Genomic DNA, 19,035 nt, shown 5'->3' with positions numbered 1-19,035 from the left:
TTATATGTCCAAAACCATTCGTTTTGTATTTATCATTTTAAAAATGAGTTAAACTAGTGAAAACAGCCGATCTACAACGCCTCGCACCGCGAGGTGTTGTGTGCTTGTAGATCTGCTGTTTTCACTACTTTTGTGCGACGGCCTTGTGTGATGAAGCAGGGCTTTACTTTGTGAAAAAACATACACATTTGAAACTTGGAGATACGAGGTTTCTGCCCGACAGTGACGATATATTGTATTAACATACTCTGCATATAACAGATTGGAACAAATTAAAATGTATTCATTAAAATAGTGCTGCAATAACTTTACCAGAGTTGGCTTTGAACTTGGTCAGTGTATACCAAATCTCTTCACCGAAAATATCAGATCTACAAGCTCACATGGGGTGTTCTATGTAAATATTTCAAATGCCAAAGATCTCTAAAAGTCGAAGCAACAATACAGTCTTTGTTTTCAAGTTTTGGTTTTTATTGTTTGGACATTTAGCAAAAATACTGCAAATAAATCCAAAGCCATAAGAGCTAAGAGTTACAAAGAAATAAAAGAATAAAAATGGATGATTGCGTTTAAATAAAAAAAATAATTCCACTTCATTGATTGCTATGTCACTTACACACACACACCATTCTCAGAAGCAATCTTCCTTCTATGTTATAATAAGTTAACACATCATGAAACAGTTTTGGCTACATCATGAAAAACACAGTAATGAATCACATGAGTTGATCACACTGAGTAAATAATTTACACAAATAATTTAATTAATAAATAAATAAATAGAAAATGGTCATAGGGGTTTAGATATATAGTGGTAATACAGTAGTAGGGTTTCGTTTAAAAAAAGTATAATATAATATCCAGCAGGTTAAATAGGCTAAGTCATCAAAAAACAAACCGTATAGTTTAACTTATCCTTTTAAGGCAGTTTTACAACAGTATACAGTGGTTCTAGTCCAAAAGGCATTACTGGCTACTCTAGTCTTAACTTTAAATTGCTAGGCAAAGCTAAATGTATAATGGTCACAGATTCACAAGCTATCTTAAAGCTAATCAAAGTGATAAGATAACATTTCCAGCCTGTGAATTCAAGGCAAATGTCTTGACAAACAGTATAGGCTACATGCTAAGTAGTCTAGGATGTGGCTTTTTCTTAGGTCTAGAAGCTAATAGCACTTGTGCAGAGGCTATAGAAAAATAAACCAACAGTCTACAGCGCTTCATTCCCGTTCGAAAACTACACCAGTTATGTTTGAATGATGACTTGCAAGTTCTAACAGAGTAAAATCCTGGGTAAAAGAGTATTTAACTTTGAGAGCCTATAAATGGAACCCTTTCTTTGCGACCCTGTATGTATACACTCTCAGAGTTAAACAAACACTCTGGATTTTTACGGTGCATTTACCATCCCTTTTTGCTCCATACAAAAGGGTGGACTGGACTCGACCTTTCCAGTGAATGCGCCTTTACGCAAAATACGCACACGACGCACAGGTTTCAAGGTAAAGCAGTGGTTCTCAAAGTGGATTCCAGGGAATCTGTGGGTTCCTTTATCTTTTAGGGGGTCTAATGGACCCATACAAGTCTGTAGCTCTGGTCCATAGCGTTAGTGGAGTTCTAACGCTATGGACCAGAGCTAACAAGTCTGTAACTCTGACAGTGTACAAATGGAACCAAATGGACCCGTCAGGGTCCATTTGGTTCCATTTGTACACTGTCAGAGTTAAGGGGAGACCCTGAAATTTAGAAGTTTGAGAAACACTGCAGGTAAAGGCACGGAGCGAGGAAAAGGGGAACCGCGGCGCTGACGTCCCGCTCAGCAGGCCGGGCGCAGCGGCATCTGCAGCAGGATCACCTGTCTGTTCTCGGACGGGTGGCACTTGTTGATGTGCCTGGTGAGTCCCGGCGAGCTGTAGAACACCGCCGGGCAGTACTTGCACGGGAACGCCTGCGAGGAGGCGTGCAGGAGGCGCACGTGCCTCTCCTGGCTCGCGCGGTTGGAGAAGTTCTCCCCGCACACGGGACACGGGTGGCGGCAGGGCGGCGAGGAGGAGGAGGATGAGGAGGAACTCAGGTTTAACGGTGCGCCGGCGCTGTTGTCGGCCGGTGTTGTTGACCGATCGCCGGCTCGGGGGTCGCGCTGGTCCTGGTCGCCGGCTGCTGCTGCTGCTGCTTTGTGCTGCGAGGAGACGTGCTTCCTCAAGTACGCGTGTCGCTTAAACCTTTTCCCGCAGTGGCCGCAGTCGTAGAGTCCCTCCTCGGAGCCGGAGTCCGAGGGCCCGGGGCTGGGAGTGTCCCTGTCGCTGCCCTCCTTCCCTTCGTCCTTAGCGTTATTATCAGTCCCTTTGTTGTGGCTGTTATTGTTATGATCCGTGGTGTCCACGCTCTGCTGCTGGGGCTTTGGTTTGTGCCACCGCCTGTGCGAGGCCAGGTTGGCCGGGCAGCTGAACACCTTGTCGCACTCGGGGCAGCGGTACTCGACGCGCACGATCCTGGAACACTTGTGCTGCGCCAGCGCCAGCGGGTCGGCGTACGCCTCCCTGCACAGCTGGCACACGAACTCCCCGAGCGGGATGCTGTTGCTGTTGTTCTCTCCTCCGGCGGACGGCAGGGCTCTGCCGGGGGGCTTCTGGTCCACCGGCGCCTCTTTGATTTTCAGCCCGAGAACCGGAGACGTGGTGACGTCGTCCTCAAAGTGCAGTTTCCGGATAGCTTTGGTTTTCTTGGAGGGCGGCTTGCCTTTGCGCTCGGTGTCGGCGGACCTCTTGGTGCCTCCCTGGCTGCCCCTCGGAGCGGCGGCGACGCTCGTCGTCCCCGTGCGGCTGCTGTTGCTGGTGCCGATCTTCAGGTCCACGGGGGCGAAGAGATGGTCCAGCGCGGTGAACGCGGCCGCCGTGGGGAACGACTCGGCGGACACCGGCGAGCCGAGGTTGAAGCGCCGGCTCAGGTAGGCCTCGCGGTCGTGATCGCGGCTGACGGGCCGCGTGGGGCTGTAGAGCGCCTGGTGCGCCGCCTCCGGCTGGCCGAACTGCACCGGAGCAGCGTTCCGCTCCGGAGCTGCGGCGGCCGCCGCGTACAGCGGCACCACCGGCGGCCCCAGAGCGCTGCGTCCGGCCGGGCAGGGCGGCAGAGAGGTGGCGGTGGAGGAGGGCAGGGATGCCTCTGTATCCTCATCCTCTGAACGCACCCTGTAGGACACCGGGTTCGGCTTCTTGTTTCTTTTCACCAGAAATCCTCTCGGCATAGTTGCGCTTTAAGTGTCGGTGGTGGGGGGAAAAAAGGCACTTTGGAACCAAAAAACAAACGCCGGTGCATAAGAAATAAGAGAGCACCAGTTTCCAAAGACACTCACTGATACATCGGGATGCGGTTTTTGTGTGTTGTTTTGTTTTGGTATACCTATCTATTGACCCTTCTGTTTGCCTCTCTTTGCTTTCTTTCAGCACCAAACATAGCGGCACTCTTTTTAAGGGTGAAATGATGACATTGTCCTCGCCCCCCCCTCTTCTTGTTGCCTCATCTGCGACCAATCAGATGGAACTGTGATTCCCCAGTGGATTTGGGAGTGGGCGTGGGAGGTGTGGATGGATGGATGGAGAGTGGAGAAGGGGGAGGGAGGGGACAGGGGGTGCCCTGTTGTTAAAAAAAAAAAAAAAAAAAAAAATGTTGGAAAGAAAGAAAGAAAGAAAGAACAAGAAAGAAAGAAAGAAAGAAAGAAAGAAAGAAAGAAGGGAATAATTACGGGAAAATTAAAGAATATATAATACAATAGATAACTGCAGGAGACTTTGCAGATTGCAACGCAGATGTAGCCTATACCTGAGGCTTGCATTGTATTAGTGTGTGCTGTGCGCGCCCCGCCCTCTTCCTGCACAGACAGGGCACACGCCACTAGCCTCCTATTTTTACGGTCTGCTGGGTTTGTATAGAGATCTACACGTGCCCTGGCTTTATGTGTCTGACTGGGAGAGGGGGGTTGAGATTTATCTTTGAAAAATAAATAATAATAATAATCCCTCCGTGTGTTATAGCTGTATAATTACGAAAGGAAATGTACAAAAAGAATATAGGCCTACTTTTTGCAATGCTTATTTATTTATTCATTTATTAAGAATAGGCAAAAATAGGCTTACTTCTCAACATAATTTCACCAAAAATCTGAATTCTACTCATTTGCTTTTGTAAGTTATTATAGGCCTACAAAATAGGCAGTAGTAGGCCTATCATATTCTACACTCGATTTTTGTTGTTAGGCTACTAAAAAATATAGGCTATAGAAGCCTCAAGCCTATATCCAGCAAACATGCAGAAACAAAATGAAGAAACAGTTAAAATCCGTCCATATAGTAGAGTTTGTGTTGGATGTGACAGTTAACTGCGGACATATGAAACAGTCATTTTACGCATACATAATTAATACAAGAGAGGTCCCCCCCCCCCCTCCCTGTTTTGCATTACAATGGTGGCGCTTGTGCAAGCTGTACACCCGCTTGTGATTGAAAAGGAAATTGCACGGTGAACCCCCCCTCCCTCCACCACTCCTCCAGCAATCTGGCCTGGAGATACCGACGGCGCGTGCTGTGCGTAATCAGTGTGCTCTTTTGGACAAAAGCGGAGCGGAGCACCTCCAAATGGGCCAAACCACGATTATCTTTTAGTTAAAGACAGTCGGACCAATAATATTAATAATTCCGATACGGGTCATTTCACAAGGGATGTGTTAATATTTGTGTATGTGCGTGCGTGTGTCTGCATCATATGCCGTGTGCCTTCTCTTAGAAGTAGCCTATGACTGGAATTATCTAAATTCAGTCTAGGCCGGGTGTCTAGCAAGTGGCATCTGGGGGGGGGGGGCGGGCGAGCAGTGTGCAGGCATTGTGTGCGTGCGTAAAAAGCCAATATTTTAATTTCAACGCCACATGTTTGAGCCGGGTTTGGAGCAATCAGACCATGATGCTCTTATCCACATTGTTACAAGGCCTGTGGAATGTGTCATGGATACATCATCATGAAAGGCCTGGCGGCTTACACTTGCTTTATTTCCCCCAAAACAATGGCGATAGCAGGCCTATTATAGCCTAATCGATATGGACTCACTAGACAGAAGAATTAGAAAGAATTCCAACGGTCGTGTTTAATTTACAACCCGCCTGCAAATGTTACCCCCTCCAAAAAAGAAGGGAAAAAAATCTATAAAAAAGGCCTAGCCTATACGTTTTATTCCATGACCCATTCCAACCCCAATAAAGACCAATTTAAAAACACACACACACACACACACACACACTCACACACACACACACACACACACACACACACACACACACACACGAGAAGAAGCGCAATAATTCCATTCCATTGACCGTGTCAATGGAATACATGGGTTGGCGACGCCGTCGTCCGGCGAAGTATATAGCCTGAATCAGGCTTGAGTGCTAAAATTGTTTGTACAACACGCATCCATCCAAATCCATCCATTCCATTCAGATCCAGGCATATGTGCGTGCGTGTGCGGTTATTTGTTGAGCGGAACGGCGTGTGCTGAGGGCAGGGGAGGGGAGGGGGGTGTGGGGGAGTGAGTGGAGCTCCTCATTAACATACAGCTGTAGAATATAGCCTTCCTCCGCCTATGTGGGCTCACAAATCCACTTTCATCTAAAGAGCTATAGGCCTGTCTTATTGGTCACGCTGCCAAGTCACTATTGTCAGCGCGCGACACACACACACACACACACACACACACACACACACTACACAGTGTACATTTACAACAATAGGCTACACAATGAGTTACAGTTGGCATGGCAAAATTGAGTTGTGTCACACATCTGTGCAAAGCACTCAAAATAGCCGGTGAAAATGTCTGCTATTGTCCACAATTCTGCAATTCATTTTAAAAATAGAAATGAGGCAATTCCTAATGCGTGGTGAGAGCATGGACTCTCTTTTTACTTTCAGTTCAATAGGGCTTTATTGGCCCACCTCTCTCGCTCTCTCTCTCTCTCTCACAGCTCACACACACAAAACCAAAACCCCAGCCACACTGAATGACAATAAAAATACACTTTTTAATGTTCATTTACATCAAACACACACAAATACCCTTTACAGAACCCAGAAGAACCTTCTCAAATATAATATTGCAGCTCAAGAAGACTTCCCCATATATTTCTTTCTTTTTTGTAGTAGCCTAACATTCCATTGATGATGTGTGGAATTCAGCAGTGAGGAAAAATAACTTGAGTAAAAGTATCAATACTGCAATGTAGAAAGAAGTACTCAGTTAGGGTGCCCACACACCAAAATACCTAGAGTGGAATCCGCCAATGCATTTCAATGAGAAAGGAGCGTATTTTGCAGAAATCCTCTGCTGGCATGAAACCGCTTCACTCTCATTGAAATGCATTGGCGGAACGCGGATTCCACTCTCATAGGTATTTTGGTGTGAGGGCACCCTTACAAGTAAAAAGTCCGGAATTCAAATTTGACTTTAGTAAAATTACAAAAGTATCGGATTCAAAATGTACGTAAAGTACCAAAAATGTGAAAGTACTCATTATGCAGAATGTCCCATTTCAAAATTCTCAAATGTATAACATTTCTAAAAGTCTTTTGAAAACGGCAGATCTACAAGCTCAAAATGCGTCTCATCATGACACATTGTGAGCTTGTAGATCAGCTATTTTCAAATGTCCGAAATGTATAAAGGGTTGAAGTGGTTTTGTAATAATAATCCAAATCTACAAAGTAACTAAAGCAACTAAAGTTTTCAATTAATTGTAGTGGAAGTATAATATTTGCCTTTGAACCCGGAAGACACCACAGAGGATTGAAAACGACTGTAATATGATAATGAAAGAGTTTAAGTTTAATAGAAATATATATACTGTATATTTGCCTTTGAGATGTAGTGGAGGTAAAAGTAGGCTACTGAAAATTGGAAATACTAATAGACACACACACACAGCCACTCTATGGAGCGGTCTACCACCGCTCAAAAAAATAAATAAATGTAAGTACAGTACTTGAGTTAATGTACTTAGTTACTTTACACCAGTGGAATGCAGCAGCATGCAGGGGGCTGCGTGTATGAATGTGTGTTGTCAGTCAGTCAGTCACAGCATCCCAGGCAGGCCATACATGGGCAGGTGGTTCCTATTGTACTGCAGATAGTTGAGGGTGCTGCTCCTCAGAGCCGCCAGACCCCCGCTCCTGTCCAAAAGCTGCAGGAACAGCTTGGGATTCTCCTCCACATCTAGGGTTGTCATGGACCCTGCTCCTCCACCACCACCACGGCCCTGAAGACACACACACACGCACGCACGCACGCACGCACGCACGCACACACACACATACGCAAGGATTGAAGAGAAACCAGAGAGGCGTTGTTTCGTTAAAACGAGATGGAGTGGCAAAACAGAAAGTGACCACTTAACCACTCAAATCAAATACAGTACATGGTTGAGCGGAGTTCCTCAGGGCTCTACACCAGAGGTTCTCAACCTTTTCAAGCACTGGGGACCCTCCCCACCCTACGAGCACTAAGAGCTGAGGCATAACATTTTGTATGACACGGTTCTATTGTGAAAATAGCAGATCTACATGCTCTTTGTAAATTAACGCCCAACTTGATCATACTACAGCGTTACACAAAAGCATTAAAAGTAGCAGATCTACAAGCGATGCGTTTCGAGCCTGTAATGTAGATCTACGCGAGGCGTTGTGAGCATGTAGATCGGCTATTTTCAAAATTTCTGCCTCTAATATTTGACAATTTGGCCAATGTTTAATTTGACATTTTAGAGGTATTAAAAAGCTCTGACATCACTGTGATGTCAGGGGTGATGACATTTACACTCTGATGACATTTACATTTAGGTCTAAAAGTATTGTACAATCTATCCCCAGACATTATTGTAGGTGTAAGTATTGTACAATCTCTCAGTAATATGAGTAATAAGACATGCATGCATTTATGCATGCATGTCCCCGTTGTCCCCGTTGTCATCCCTTAGTATGGGTCTGTTATCACCGTTGTTATCATCCCTTAGCTAAGGCTCAGTAGTCTGACTACTAGCTCCCAGGAGCTGGTAGTCCCGTTATCACCCTTAGTCTTGTCATTTCAATGTGCATGCGCCAACACACGTTCAGAGGAATAATTTACTGTTTGTTCCCTCAGCGGGAATCCAACCCAGGCCGTTGGATTACCTGCTAACCCTTGCTACTGAGTGAGCTAACCAGGCAGCTGGCAGCTTTCTTTTTTTGCTTGGTTTTAACTTGGACCATGCAAACTATGGGGGCTTAATATTTACAATTATGTCCATAACTGCACATAACTCGGTAACGGCGCTGAGTCGGCTTAGGCGACGTTCACACCACTCCGCCCAGCGACTCGCTTGCTACCGATCGCTCGGCAGGGCGTCACAGGGTTCATCGTCGCCTGAGACGGCGCGCCTCCGACACGGTTTGGTCAATAAAACAAAGATTTCGGGGGCAGCGCCTCCGTCTCAGTAGTGTCCTCAGTAAGAGCGCAACATGGGTTGCAATGACCTGCAATGACAAGACCAAGGGTGATAACGGGTCTAGCAGCTCCTGGAAGCCAGTAGTCAGACTACTGAGCCTTAGCTAAGGGGTGACAACGGTGATAACAGACCCATACTAAGGCATGATAATGCAGGTATCAGATGAACTCATGATGGCCCAGCCGTGTCACATGGTTATCAACATGAAACACGACATGAGCGTTTCTACATCTGTCAAAATCAGTTTAACCGCTTTAACATTGTGAGCTTGTAGATCGGCTCATAAAAGAAAAACTTTAAAAGAAATGTGAAAGAAATTGATTTTTGAAACATTTTAAGCACAGAGATCTTGTACAGGAGTCCCAGGTGCCTCATGTTTTCAGATGAGGGTATCAGTGATACAAATACATATTATTAATTAGGGGGTCCTTGACATGAAAAGGTTTGAGGAAGCACTGTTTCTGGGGGACAAAGATGAGAGCCAAACCTGTGCTTTAGCAGATTCTACGATCTGCTTTATTTCCTGCTCAAAGTCAGCGAAGCGGTCGTGGTACAGGGCCATGCACCATGTCTCCCTGAAGAAGCTGCGGGGGAAATCAAACACATAATCACACTACAACGGATGTAGCTTGTAGATCTGCTATTTTTGAAAAAGTCGTGAATATGTGTGCAAATCTTTGAATATATGTATTTTTTAAGCGAACATTTGTAACTCAAATTTTGCTTCTGGGGGGTCCCTGGAACTAAATATTTTGAGATGTGGGTCTGTGGCCAAATACCTATCATTTTGGGGGTCCTTCACATGAAAAAGTGTGAGCACCACTGACATAGAAACATAGGTTTAAAAAAAAAAAACCTTAGAAGGATTTGAAACATAAGACTTGCACAAATGTTCATATGATTTTTCAAAAATAGCAGATCTACAAGCTTACAGCGTGGCACTCGGTGCCGCGCTGTGAGCTTGTATATCTGCTATTTTTCAATAGTTAAAGCACAAAATAATGTGTTCCCGGTCTAAATGGGTTAAACCCCCTCCCCCTATGAAGAACATTCATGGGGGGCCCGCAGTGAATCCTTGTACCCAGGGCCCAGAATGTGGTGCAACACCCCTGTCCAACAGCGTTGAGTTGTGTCACGCTTGTATAATGTTAAAGATAGCCTTTGCTATTGTCCACAGTTCTCTACAATTCATTTTAAAAATAGAAGAAGGCAATTCCAAACACGCGGCGTGAACATGCTCTCTCTCTCTCCCTTTCTCTCGAAGACACTCACGTAATGTAATGTTAAAATAGCCTGAAAATGTCTTCTCTTGTCCACATTCTACAATTAATTTTAAACATAGAATTCAGCAACACATAAGGGCCTTTTCCACCGGCAAAGAACCGGTTCGGGTTCTTTCTCCCGTCTATGGGATGAACCAGAGGTGAGCTTTTCCACCGAGAACCGGAGTTAGTTCCGAACCGTAAAAGTTGGTTCTGAACGGGAAGTCGGGAACCACAAAATCCTTGGTTCCTCTGGTTAAATCATGGTTCAGTCTGATGGAAACACAAGCCGGTTCGCAAGAACGAACCAAGGTTCCAAGAAAGTTGAACCGGCACCCCGCCAGTGGAAAAGGCCCACAAGCAAACAGATGGTCAAAACAGGTCGTATGACAACAGGTATAATGGGGTTTGCATTACAGAGGGGGCATTCATTTCTTTTTTACATCGTTCCCAGTTGGCCGGTCCTCGACTAGATGCTCGGCCGCCTATCAGGCAGATACAGGGATCTCCATATATGAGCATAAAATGGACGCAGACAGAGAGATATCTCCATATATGGGCATCAATGGACACAGGCAAACAGATGGTCAAAACGGGTCGTATGACAACAGGTATAATGGGGTTTGCATTAAAGGGCGGGCATTCATTCCTTATTTACATTGTTCCCGAGTTGGCCAGGTTGCCGACTAGATGCTCCTTCTAGTAATAATAATAACCGAAAAAAATATATATTTTAATGGGGGTTATTATTCTGGGGTGGAATGTGAAACTTTGCGTCTCCACCTGCCGCCCCCCACAGCCACCCCCCACCCGAGCAAAAACGGCGAGTGACTTTTCAAGAGTCACGTCCCGTCAGTGCCCTGACATGAGCCTTTAGTGAGGCAATCGGACTTCAATGACAATGTTAAGACAAGCACCCTTTTTTACCCCGTACCACCGGCCTCTGCAGGGTGGCTGCGGGAGGCCATTGTCTCCCCCCTCCTGGCAGAAAAGACAGATTGGGAGGGGGTATGGTGTGTGGGGGGGGGGGGCCTGCATAAACAGATTAGGGGCCCGGGGAACAATGCGGGCCAGCTCCTGATGTCTGGGGGTCACTCGTATCATCGGCGTTTTGGAAAGCCCAGAAGGAGGTCAACTCCGTCATTTCACAAAACAACACCTCCCCGAGTGAAGTCATACTGATACACAGACATCACGCAGACAGGAGAGAAGTCACACTAATAAACAGACACAAACAGATCACGCAGACAGGGGGCTAAATCCAGCCTTTCAGGCGCCCACTGGCCTACTGGTCCAGGCGCATACCACTTAGGCATTGCCACATAGGCATGGATGCCTGGCGGCGTCGCCGGTTCGATTCCCGATCCGGACGACCTTTGCCGCGTGTCGCTCCCCATCTCTCCCCCCATTTCCTGTCAGTCTGAATCAAAATCGAATTCACTATTGATTATAAAATATATCTCTGCTGAAACCACCTAACTCCAAAATGTTCATTTTCGGGAAAATGAGCTCAAATCGAGTTAGGAGGTTTTGACCAAAGAACTTTTTACTACTTTTCATTGGTTCAAAATTATTTTAACCAACACACAGTCGTAAAGGGTGTTAAATAGCACATATTTATGAGAAAAAGAGAGGGCCAATTGGGTGGAGTTAGTTGGTTTGGCAGAAAGTGTGGAGTTAGGAGGTTTTGTCCCAAGCACTTTTTACTACTTTCCATTGGTTCAACATTATTTTAACCAAGACTCAGATGCAAAGGGTGTTCAATAGCCAAAAAAATAAAAACCTCAAAAATGGAGTTAAGAGGTTTTAGCCAGACAGTGACGATATCCAACAAAAGCCCTCCCATGCCTCCCTCCCTCCATTACCTGTAGAGGTCGTGAACGAGGCCCTGGTCGTAGCGTGAGGACAACTGGTTGAGCAGCCTCTGGTGTTTGCCGTACAGACACAGGTAGTTGGAGACGGGGAGGGGCTTCAGGGACAGGCAGGTGACGCCCTCCACGGCGTCGTAGCGGCTCAGACGCAGGCGGAAGTAGTTCCCCGTCTCCACACGGCCCGTCACAAGGTCTGTGCTCTGCAGTGGTGGAAAAAGTACTCACATATTTTACTGAAAGTATCAACACTGCAATATAGAAATGCTCTGTTACAAGTTAAATTCTGGAATTCAAAATGTACTTGAGTAAAAGTATGAAAGTGTTCAAAATGTACTTAAAGCACCAAAAGTAAGTTCAAAATGTTTTAAAACAGCAGATCTACAAGCTCGCAGATCTACAAGCTCGTACATCGGCTTGTACTAAGGCTGGGCGATATTAGGAAAACCTTCGATATTTCACAACATTGTTGAATACCTCGATATCGATATTACTCACGATATTAGTAAAAACAATTGCATTACATAGTTTTTAAAGTGTTTCTGCTTTAGGTCCACTGCCTGCCTAACCCAGATAATGAATAGTATATCTATGCATGCACACTGCACAGTACAAATGAAAAGCCTTATTTCCATTTTCCATTTTTATTGAAATAACCACACCTGGTTACAGATGGACAATTCTTTTGGCGCTACGTGCGTGCATATTGTGTCTGTTAATTAATTTGACACATACTGTACACCAATACCTCATTTCAAGCCGTCTTCGTCGATATGTATACCTCGCATGTTGATACCTCAATATCGATACATTTTCGATATATTGCCCAGCCTTAGCTTGTAGGGTATAAAACAGGGCTAAAGTGTATGTTTTATAATACTAGAAGCTCGGGCGGCCCAGCGTCTAGTCGGCGACCTGGCCAACTCGGAACAATGTAAATAGGGAATGAATGCCCCGCCCTTTAATGCAAACCCCATTATACCTGTTTTCATAGGACCCGTTTTGACCATTTGTCTGCCTGTGTCCATTTTTGCCCATATATGGAGATATCTGTATCTGTCTGTCGGTGTCCATTTTATGTCCATATATGGAGATCACTGCAGTTATAGTTCTGGGTCCATTTTATGCCCATATATGCCCATATATGGAGATATCTGTCTATCTGCATCCATTTTATGCCCATATATGGAGATCTCTGTATCTGTCTGTCTGTGTCCCTTTTATGCCCGTATATGGAGATCTTTGTGATTCTGCATCCATTGTATGCCCATATATGCCATATATGGAGATATCTGTTTATCTGCGTCCATTTTATGCCCATATATGAGATTTCTGTCGCTTTTTCAAACAATCGTGGGTCGGGTCGGGTTGAGGCCGAGCACTGCACTACCTGCTGCGGTGGGGAACGCACGTGCCGAATTTGAAATAGGGAATGAATGCCCCACCCTTTAATGCAAACCCCATGAATGCCCCACCCTTTAATGCAAACCCCAATATACCTGTTGTCATAGGACCCGTTTTGACCATCTGTTTGTCTTTGTCCACTTATGCCCATATATGAAGATCTCTGCACACACAGTACCGGTTGCGGAAAACTCTGATGTCAGACTTTATGCCCATATCTGGAGAACGCGCGTGCCGGTGGGAAGAAGGGTTCTCGAGATACGCGGATTACATAAGTGATGTCACAATGAGTCAGAGCTTGCGCCGATTTCCTCCGGAACAGCCTGATGTCAACAATCAACCCCGTGCCTCTGTCCATTTATGTCCATATATGGAGATATCTGTATCTGTCTGTCTGCAATCCATTTTATGCCCATATATGGGGGCATTCATTTTATGCCCATATATGCCCATATATGGAGAACGCGCGTGCCCGTGGGACGAACGCCCATATATGGAGAACGCGCGTGCCCGTGGGACGAACGGTTCTCGAGATACGCGGATTACATACATACATACACACTCACAGAGATTTTTTGTTGACTCATGTGGCGTACGTGATGTCAGAGCCTTTTATGAAGTGATGTCACAATGAGTCAGAGCTTGCGCCGATTTCCTCCGGAACAGCCTGATGTCAACAATCAACCCCGCATAAGGAGATTCCGAACGTTTCGCGCCGGTTCGGGAAAACCGCGCGTCGGGTCGGGTCGAGACCCGGCACTGCACTCCGTGCCGCGGCGGAGAACGCGCGTGCCGAATCTGAAGCCGGTGGGACGAACGGTTCTCGAGATACGCGGATTACAAACAAACAGACAGAGATTTGTCGCATTTATAGATAGATTATAATGTCACTCTCCATATATGGCCAAGAATTCCTTTGCAAGTGTGACTCGCATCACAGCAACCACACTTTCAAATGAATTCTGTCCTTGTCCCTTTTATATGCCCATATATGGAGATCACTGATGTACCTGTAATCAATATTAAGCCCATATCTGGGAATGCCCTTATATGGACGTGTGACCCGTACGGGTCCATTTGGTTTCATTTTACACTCTCAAGAGTTAAGTTATTGTTAAACACCTTAATTACTTAATTTACAAGAAATCGACACAATTAGAGAATGTGGAAGAATTGTTATTTTGATCAATGGTTACCTGTTATCTCTCCTAATACATCAATACAGCATGGAAACAAGTACAAAATCCTATCGAACGACAAAATATTCTACGTTTTGGGTCTCAAATGCTGAATAAATAATGGTCCTTGATATGAAAAGGGTTGAAAACCAGCACTAAAGCATCAAACGTTACATATCCAGAAGCTCGAAACGTGGCGCGAAGCGATGCGTTGAATCTGCAACCTTTGATGCCTTTGAATTTGAATCCTGAAAAGTAACAGTTTCGGACATATGAGGTTCTCACCCGACAGAGAATAAATATAAATGACGTGTTTGATGATGGACACTTACGTGTTGAATAAAAGACGGGCCCACAGTTGGATCAGGAACGGAGGGCTTGGTGATGTGTAGGTAGTTGTAACCTCCAGGCAGTCTCCCACCTCGGGGCAGAATGAACAACCCATGTCAAATTATGCTGAACAATCTGACACAGTGGTTAACAGCGTTAGCAAAGCAAATCACAGACTACGCTGCCAAATCCTCCCAGGGTGCTTTCTTAGTTTTTGTTTTGTCAAGAACAATAGATTACAAAATATAATGTATGTTGCAGTGTTGTTTTTGACAGCAAATCTTGATTTAGTTTTAGTCATAGTCTTTTTGAATAAAATGCAATTTAGTTTTTGTCATAATTTAGTCACCTGAAAAGGTTTCTTTTTTTGTAAAAGTTTAGTCTACTAAATATCATAAGATTTTAGGTGACTAAATCTACAGTTGATTTAGTCAACTGAAATGTATTTTGGCAGGCCTTGATGGCATCGTAATGACTGATTTTACACTTGGTTGCATGCTGAAAATAGCAGATCTACAAGCTTGTAGATCGGCTATTTTCAGCACCTGAGAGCAACCAAACATAAAATGACTCTCTTCTCCACTTGTCCCTCCCTAACGTTTTAGTCTAGTTGACGAAATTGTCAATATATTTAGTCTTAGTTTTAGCCATCACAGCTTAGTTTTTATTCAGTTTTCGTCGTTTTTTGTCATAGTTTTAGTCGACGAAATCAACACTGATATGTTGTAGAATATAAATTCTTGTTTTAGTTTTTTAAACAAAGAAAACCCCCAATCCCTCCCAGGCTCCCAGCCATACTGTTCAGTGACATCACATAAAATAATATGGTGAAACTGATACCATGTCTTCTTTGTACCCCAGCATCCCTATTCTGGGTGGAAAAACAGGAACACGGATACGAATTTATGAAGAAAAAGAAAGACTATCATCCGCCCGGCCATGTGCCCTTTATTCACTTCCTGCGACAATAAGGTAAAAACACTGAAAAACACTGGCAGAGATGGATGAATACCTGGCAGTGGACGTGTCAAGATGACCAAAATATTATTCTCCATCGATAAATTACTGCCGGGCGGGAACGAGGGGATGTTTGTCCACAACATTATGCTCTGTTTTGAACAAGCATGTTGAATGTTCTGTCTGGCTGCCTCTGCGTGAACAAATGGGTCGTGAGGGCCACATTTTGCCACATTTACTCATTTTTTTTTCTGTTTTGTTCATGGCTATTCTGGAGTGTTATTTTTCGGTCTGCGTGAATGACCAGCGCTGTGCGGTTGACCTTGTGCATTGGTGGAATGCCATTCCTCTACGCAGGTCATAGAACTGGATACTCCACACACCATATTTCAAGCCTTTACCAATGGATTGCTGGGTTCCAGTGTGTTCACCTTAATGACCAAGGCCACTCCACTCGTATTGCCCGGCGAACAAAAGAGCATCTCTTCTCCTTCTGGCATTTTATTTTTCTCTTCCCAATCACCAATGAAATTTCAAACAGCCCTCGTGAACTCTTTGCCAGGGGCAGTTTGCTGAGAGCGAGATCAATAACCTGTTTTCTTAGTTAACCTTTTTCCTCACGGTCAGGCTGCACTTTTATTCTACCAATGAGGGTGGAATCTGCTAATGCATTTCAATGGGAATTGAGCAGTTTGCTGCCATTTGCGGATTTCAGCTAAAAAACTAGAAACAAAAAAGAAACGTACACTCCCATAGAAATGCATTGGCAGAATCCACCCTCATAGGTAGAATAAAAGTGCGGAGTGACCGTGCCCTGAGAAACCAAGTTAACCGCTTTGTTAACTGGTTGGTTTAACAGACGAAATGCTCAGTTCAAACTCACAACTGCTATTTAGAGTCTAAATAGCAGTTAGACGAATGTTCCCCCCAGAGTAGGGATGCTGGGGTTCAAGTGGTTGTTATCTTCAATCTGTCCTATAATGGAAACGGATTTACACATTTATTTACCGTCACATGAATGTAAGGTACTATAATTCAGGCGTGCAGTGGATGGAAAAGTTATTTACAGGGGTGCCCTGAGCCAAAACGGTTTGAGATCCACTGATCTAGACCAGTGGTTCCCCAAACATGTTAGCACGTGACCCAAAAGAGACATTAGACATTTGCCCGGGACCCAAACTAGTGAAAACAGACAATCTACAAGCTCACAACGCGGCGCTTCGCACCACGTTTTGAGCTTGTAGATCGGCTGTTTTCACTACTTCTTAGACATTCGTTTCCTAATTTACGGAATGTATTAGATTTTTCTTTTATTAATAATGAAATGACTTAGACAAATCGTTGCATTCTTTTTTTTAATTCATGAAAATCTTAGCTTTTGGGAGGAATGTTCTGAAATAATAATAATTAAAAACAAATTGTAGGAAAGAGACAAAAGCCTATGATTATTGAAAGCTTTAACTATTAAAAAATAACAGATATACAAGCTCACAGCGCTGCGAGCTTGTAGATCTGCTATTTTTGAAAAAGTTGTGAAAATGTGTGCAAATCTTTGAATATATGTATTTTCAAAGCGAACATTTGTAACTCAAATTTTGCTTTTGGGGTGGTCCCTGGAACTAAATATATTTTGAGATGGGGGGCCGTGGACAAATTTATTTCATTTTGGGGGTCTTTCACATGAAAACCACTGACATAGTAGTCTCTCAAGAACAGACTAACTGAGCTGTTAACCGTTAAGTGAAAAGGACTTTTTCTTTGACGATGGCTAGCCAGATTGCTGACATAAAAATATAGTCTCAAAAGACACTTATAGAATCGGGTCAAAATTCAAATGTTCACGATTTAAAAAAAGGCAGGTCTACAAGCTGTGAGCTTGTATATCTGCTATTTTTCAATAGTTAAAGCATAAAATAATGATACACAATAATGTGTACCCGTTCTAAATGGGTTAAGGCAATAATGAAAATGTGTCCGCGACCCACAAATGGGTCCCCACTGATCTAGAATCATTGCAGGAGAAGAAAAAAAAACCTGAACAAACCTTGTATCTTGGGCTGCGTGTACACGGGTACGAGGCGGTCTGAGCCTGGTGGCGGGGGGTCGTGGGCTCCGGGCTCCACGGTGGGGTCGAACAGGGCCAGTAGTGTGGCGGCCAGCTCGCGGCCCACCTCCCCGCTGCTGAAGCAGGAGTGGGTGGTGCCCTCGGCGCGGTAGCGCCGGGAGAACTTGGTGAGCGGGCCGGCGGCGTGCACGCTGCCGTCGTTGGTGTGGAACCTGGACATTCAACACGTTCACACATAGGGATGGGACGATAAGCGGTATTATCGTTTATTGTGATAAAAACACTCACGATAATTCATGGTGAAATCGTCTTCCGTCATGCACTGGGATCAATTCACCTTTTATTTGCCGAGCTGCATATCCGGTACCATTTAAACCCTCTATTGGTAAAATGTACTTATAATATACGTACTTGATACAGTCTTTTTTTCACTCTCTACCAAAGCTCTTTGCCAAAAAATAGCCGATCTACAAGCTCACAATGTCGCAAATGTTCTGCCCCAGGATAATGAATGTTAGGGATATTTAGATTATCGCGATAATATCCTAAATCGGATTTCTTTGGTCACAATAATCGTGATATGAAATGTTCATATCGTCCCATCCCTATTCACAAACACACATTACAGTAGGTATACCAGTCCACGTAAGAACAGTGAACAAGGAAAGACTGCTTTCATGTATTGTGCTCCACACAAATGGAACAAACTTCAAGGCTCTCTGAAACTGGTGTGATTGGTCTCAGTAGAGACATTTAAGGTGCTTCTAGAGGACACACTACATAGTGACTGCATCTGTTTCATTAACGCTATATTTATGTGCATCTGTGGTGTTGTAAATGTGTTTCAAATGTTTTTTTGGACAATATAAAGGAAAAAGAAAGAACCTGGCGTCGATCACCAGCCGGCCGTCGAACACCAGACAGGCGTCACTGATGCTCCTGAAGGCGTCCAGGTCCACACCGCTGGAGGAGAGGTTGATGAACACCTGAAAACGGAGGGTGAACCCATCGTTAGATTTGTTATTTTCCTTCTGATTTCTGATAAAATGAACGAGGTTTCCCATCTTTTTAACCATTTATCTTATCCGTCTGCTTGCACGGGGCATAAATTCAATCTTGACCGCCAAATCTAATTGTAATAGGATCATGTTTTTACATTAATCACTTGAACCAACATAGCAGATATACAAGCTCACAACGCCTCGCGTTGTGAGGCGTTGTGAGCTTGTAGATCGGCAATTTTTTGGCACAGCGGTTTGGTGTAGAGGGAAAATAAGAGTAGACTAGTACCGTAGGTATTGACAGTTCAAGTGGTTAAATGTATGAAAATACACATTAATCCAACCTACACAGATGATAGTGCTGTCAAACAAGTCTAAGCTGTATAAGAAATCCATAAACATTTTTAATCTGCAACACAATTTTATACGATATGTAGTGGGGGTCCCT

The 19,035-nt window shown here is 44.4% G+C and overlaps 2 protein-coding genes across 2 annotated transcripts in view; both read right to left on the bottom strand.

Annotated features, from left to right (window-relative positions):
* Positions 1 to 1,816: 1,816 nt before the first annotated feature.
* Positions 1,817 to 3,244, bottom strand: insm1a (insulinoma-associated 1a; the record flags this gene model as incomplete). Its single annotated transcript, XM_080744458.1, has 1 exon — positions 1,817 to 3,244. One exon carries the CDS (start codon positions 3,242 to 3,244, stop codon positions 1,817 to 1,819), a length of 1,428 nt encoding a protein of 475 aa, XP_080600584.1.
* Positions 3,245 to 6,413: 3,169 nt separating this feature from the next.
* Positions 6,414 to 19,035, bottom strand: part of cfap61 (cilia and flagella associated protein 61) — a gene marked incomplete at its 5' end in the record, with an annotated part of 57,269 nt that continues 44,647 nt past the window's right edge. The window contains 6 exons of the mRNA XM_080744812.1: positions 6,414 to 7,298; positions 9,010 to 9,106; positions 11,650 to 11,855; positions 14,567 to 14,655; positions 17,566 to 17,798; positions 18,472 to 18,572. Of these exons, the coding sequence (XP_080600938.1) occupies positions 7,116 to 7,298; positions 9,010 to 9,106; positions 11,650 to 11,855; positions 14,567 to 14,655; positions 17,566 to 17,798; positions 18,472 to 18,572 (909 nt within the window). The 3' untranslated portion in view covers positions 6,414 to 7,115. The remainder of the gene's footprint in view (positions 7,299 to 9,009; positions 9,107 to 11,649; positions 11,856 to 14,566; positions 14,656 to 17,565; positions 17,799 to 18,471; positions 18,573 to 19,035) is intronic.

Source organism: Nannobrachium achirus (genome assembly GCF_963921795.1).
Source record: "Nannobrachium achirus genome assembly, chromosome: 16".
NCBI classification, from domain to species: Eukaryota; Metazoa; Chordata; class Actinopteri; order Myctophiformes; family Myctophidae; genus Nannobrachium; species Nannobrachium achirus.
The sequence above is the reverse complement of the archived record's forward strand: the minus strand, read 5'-3'. Positions and strand labels throughout refer to the sequence as shown.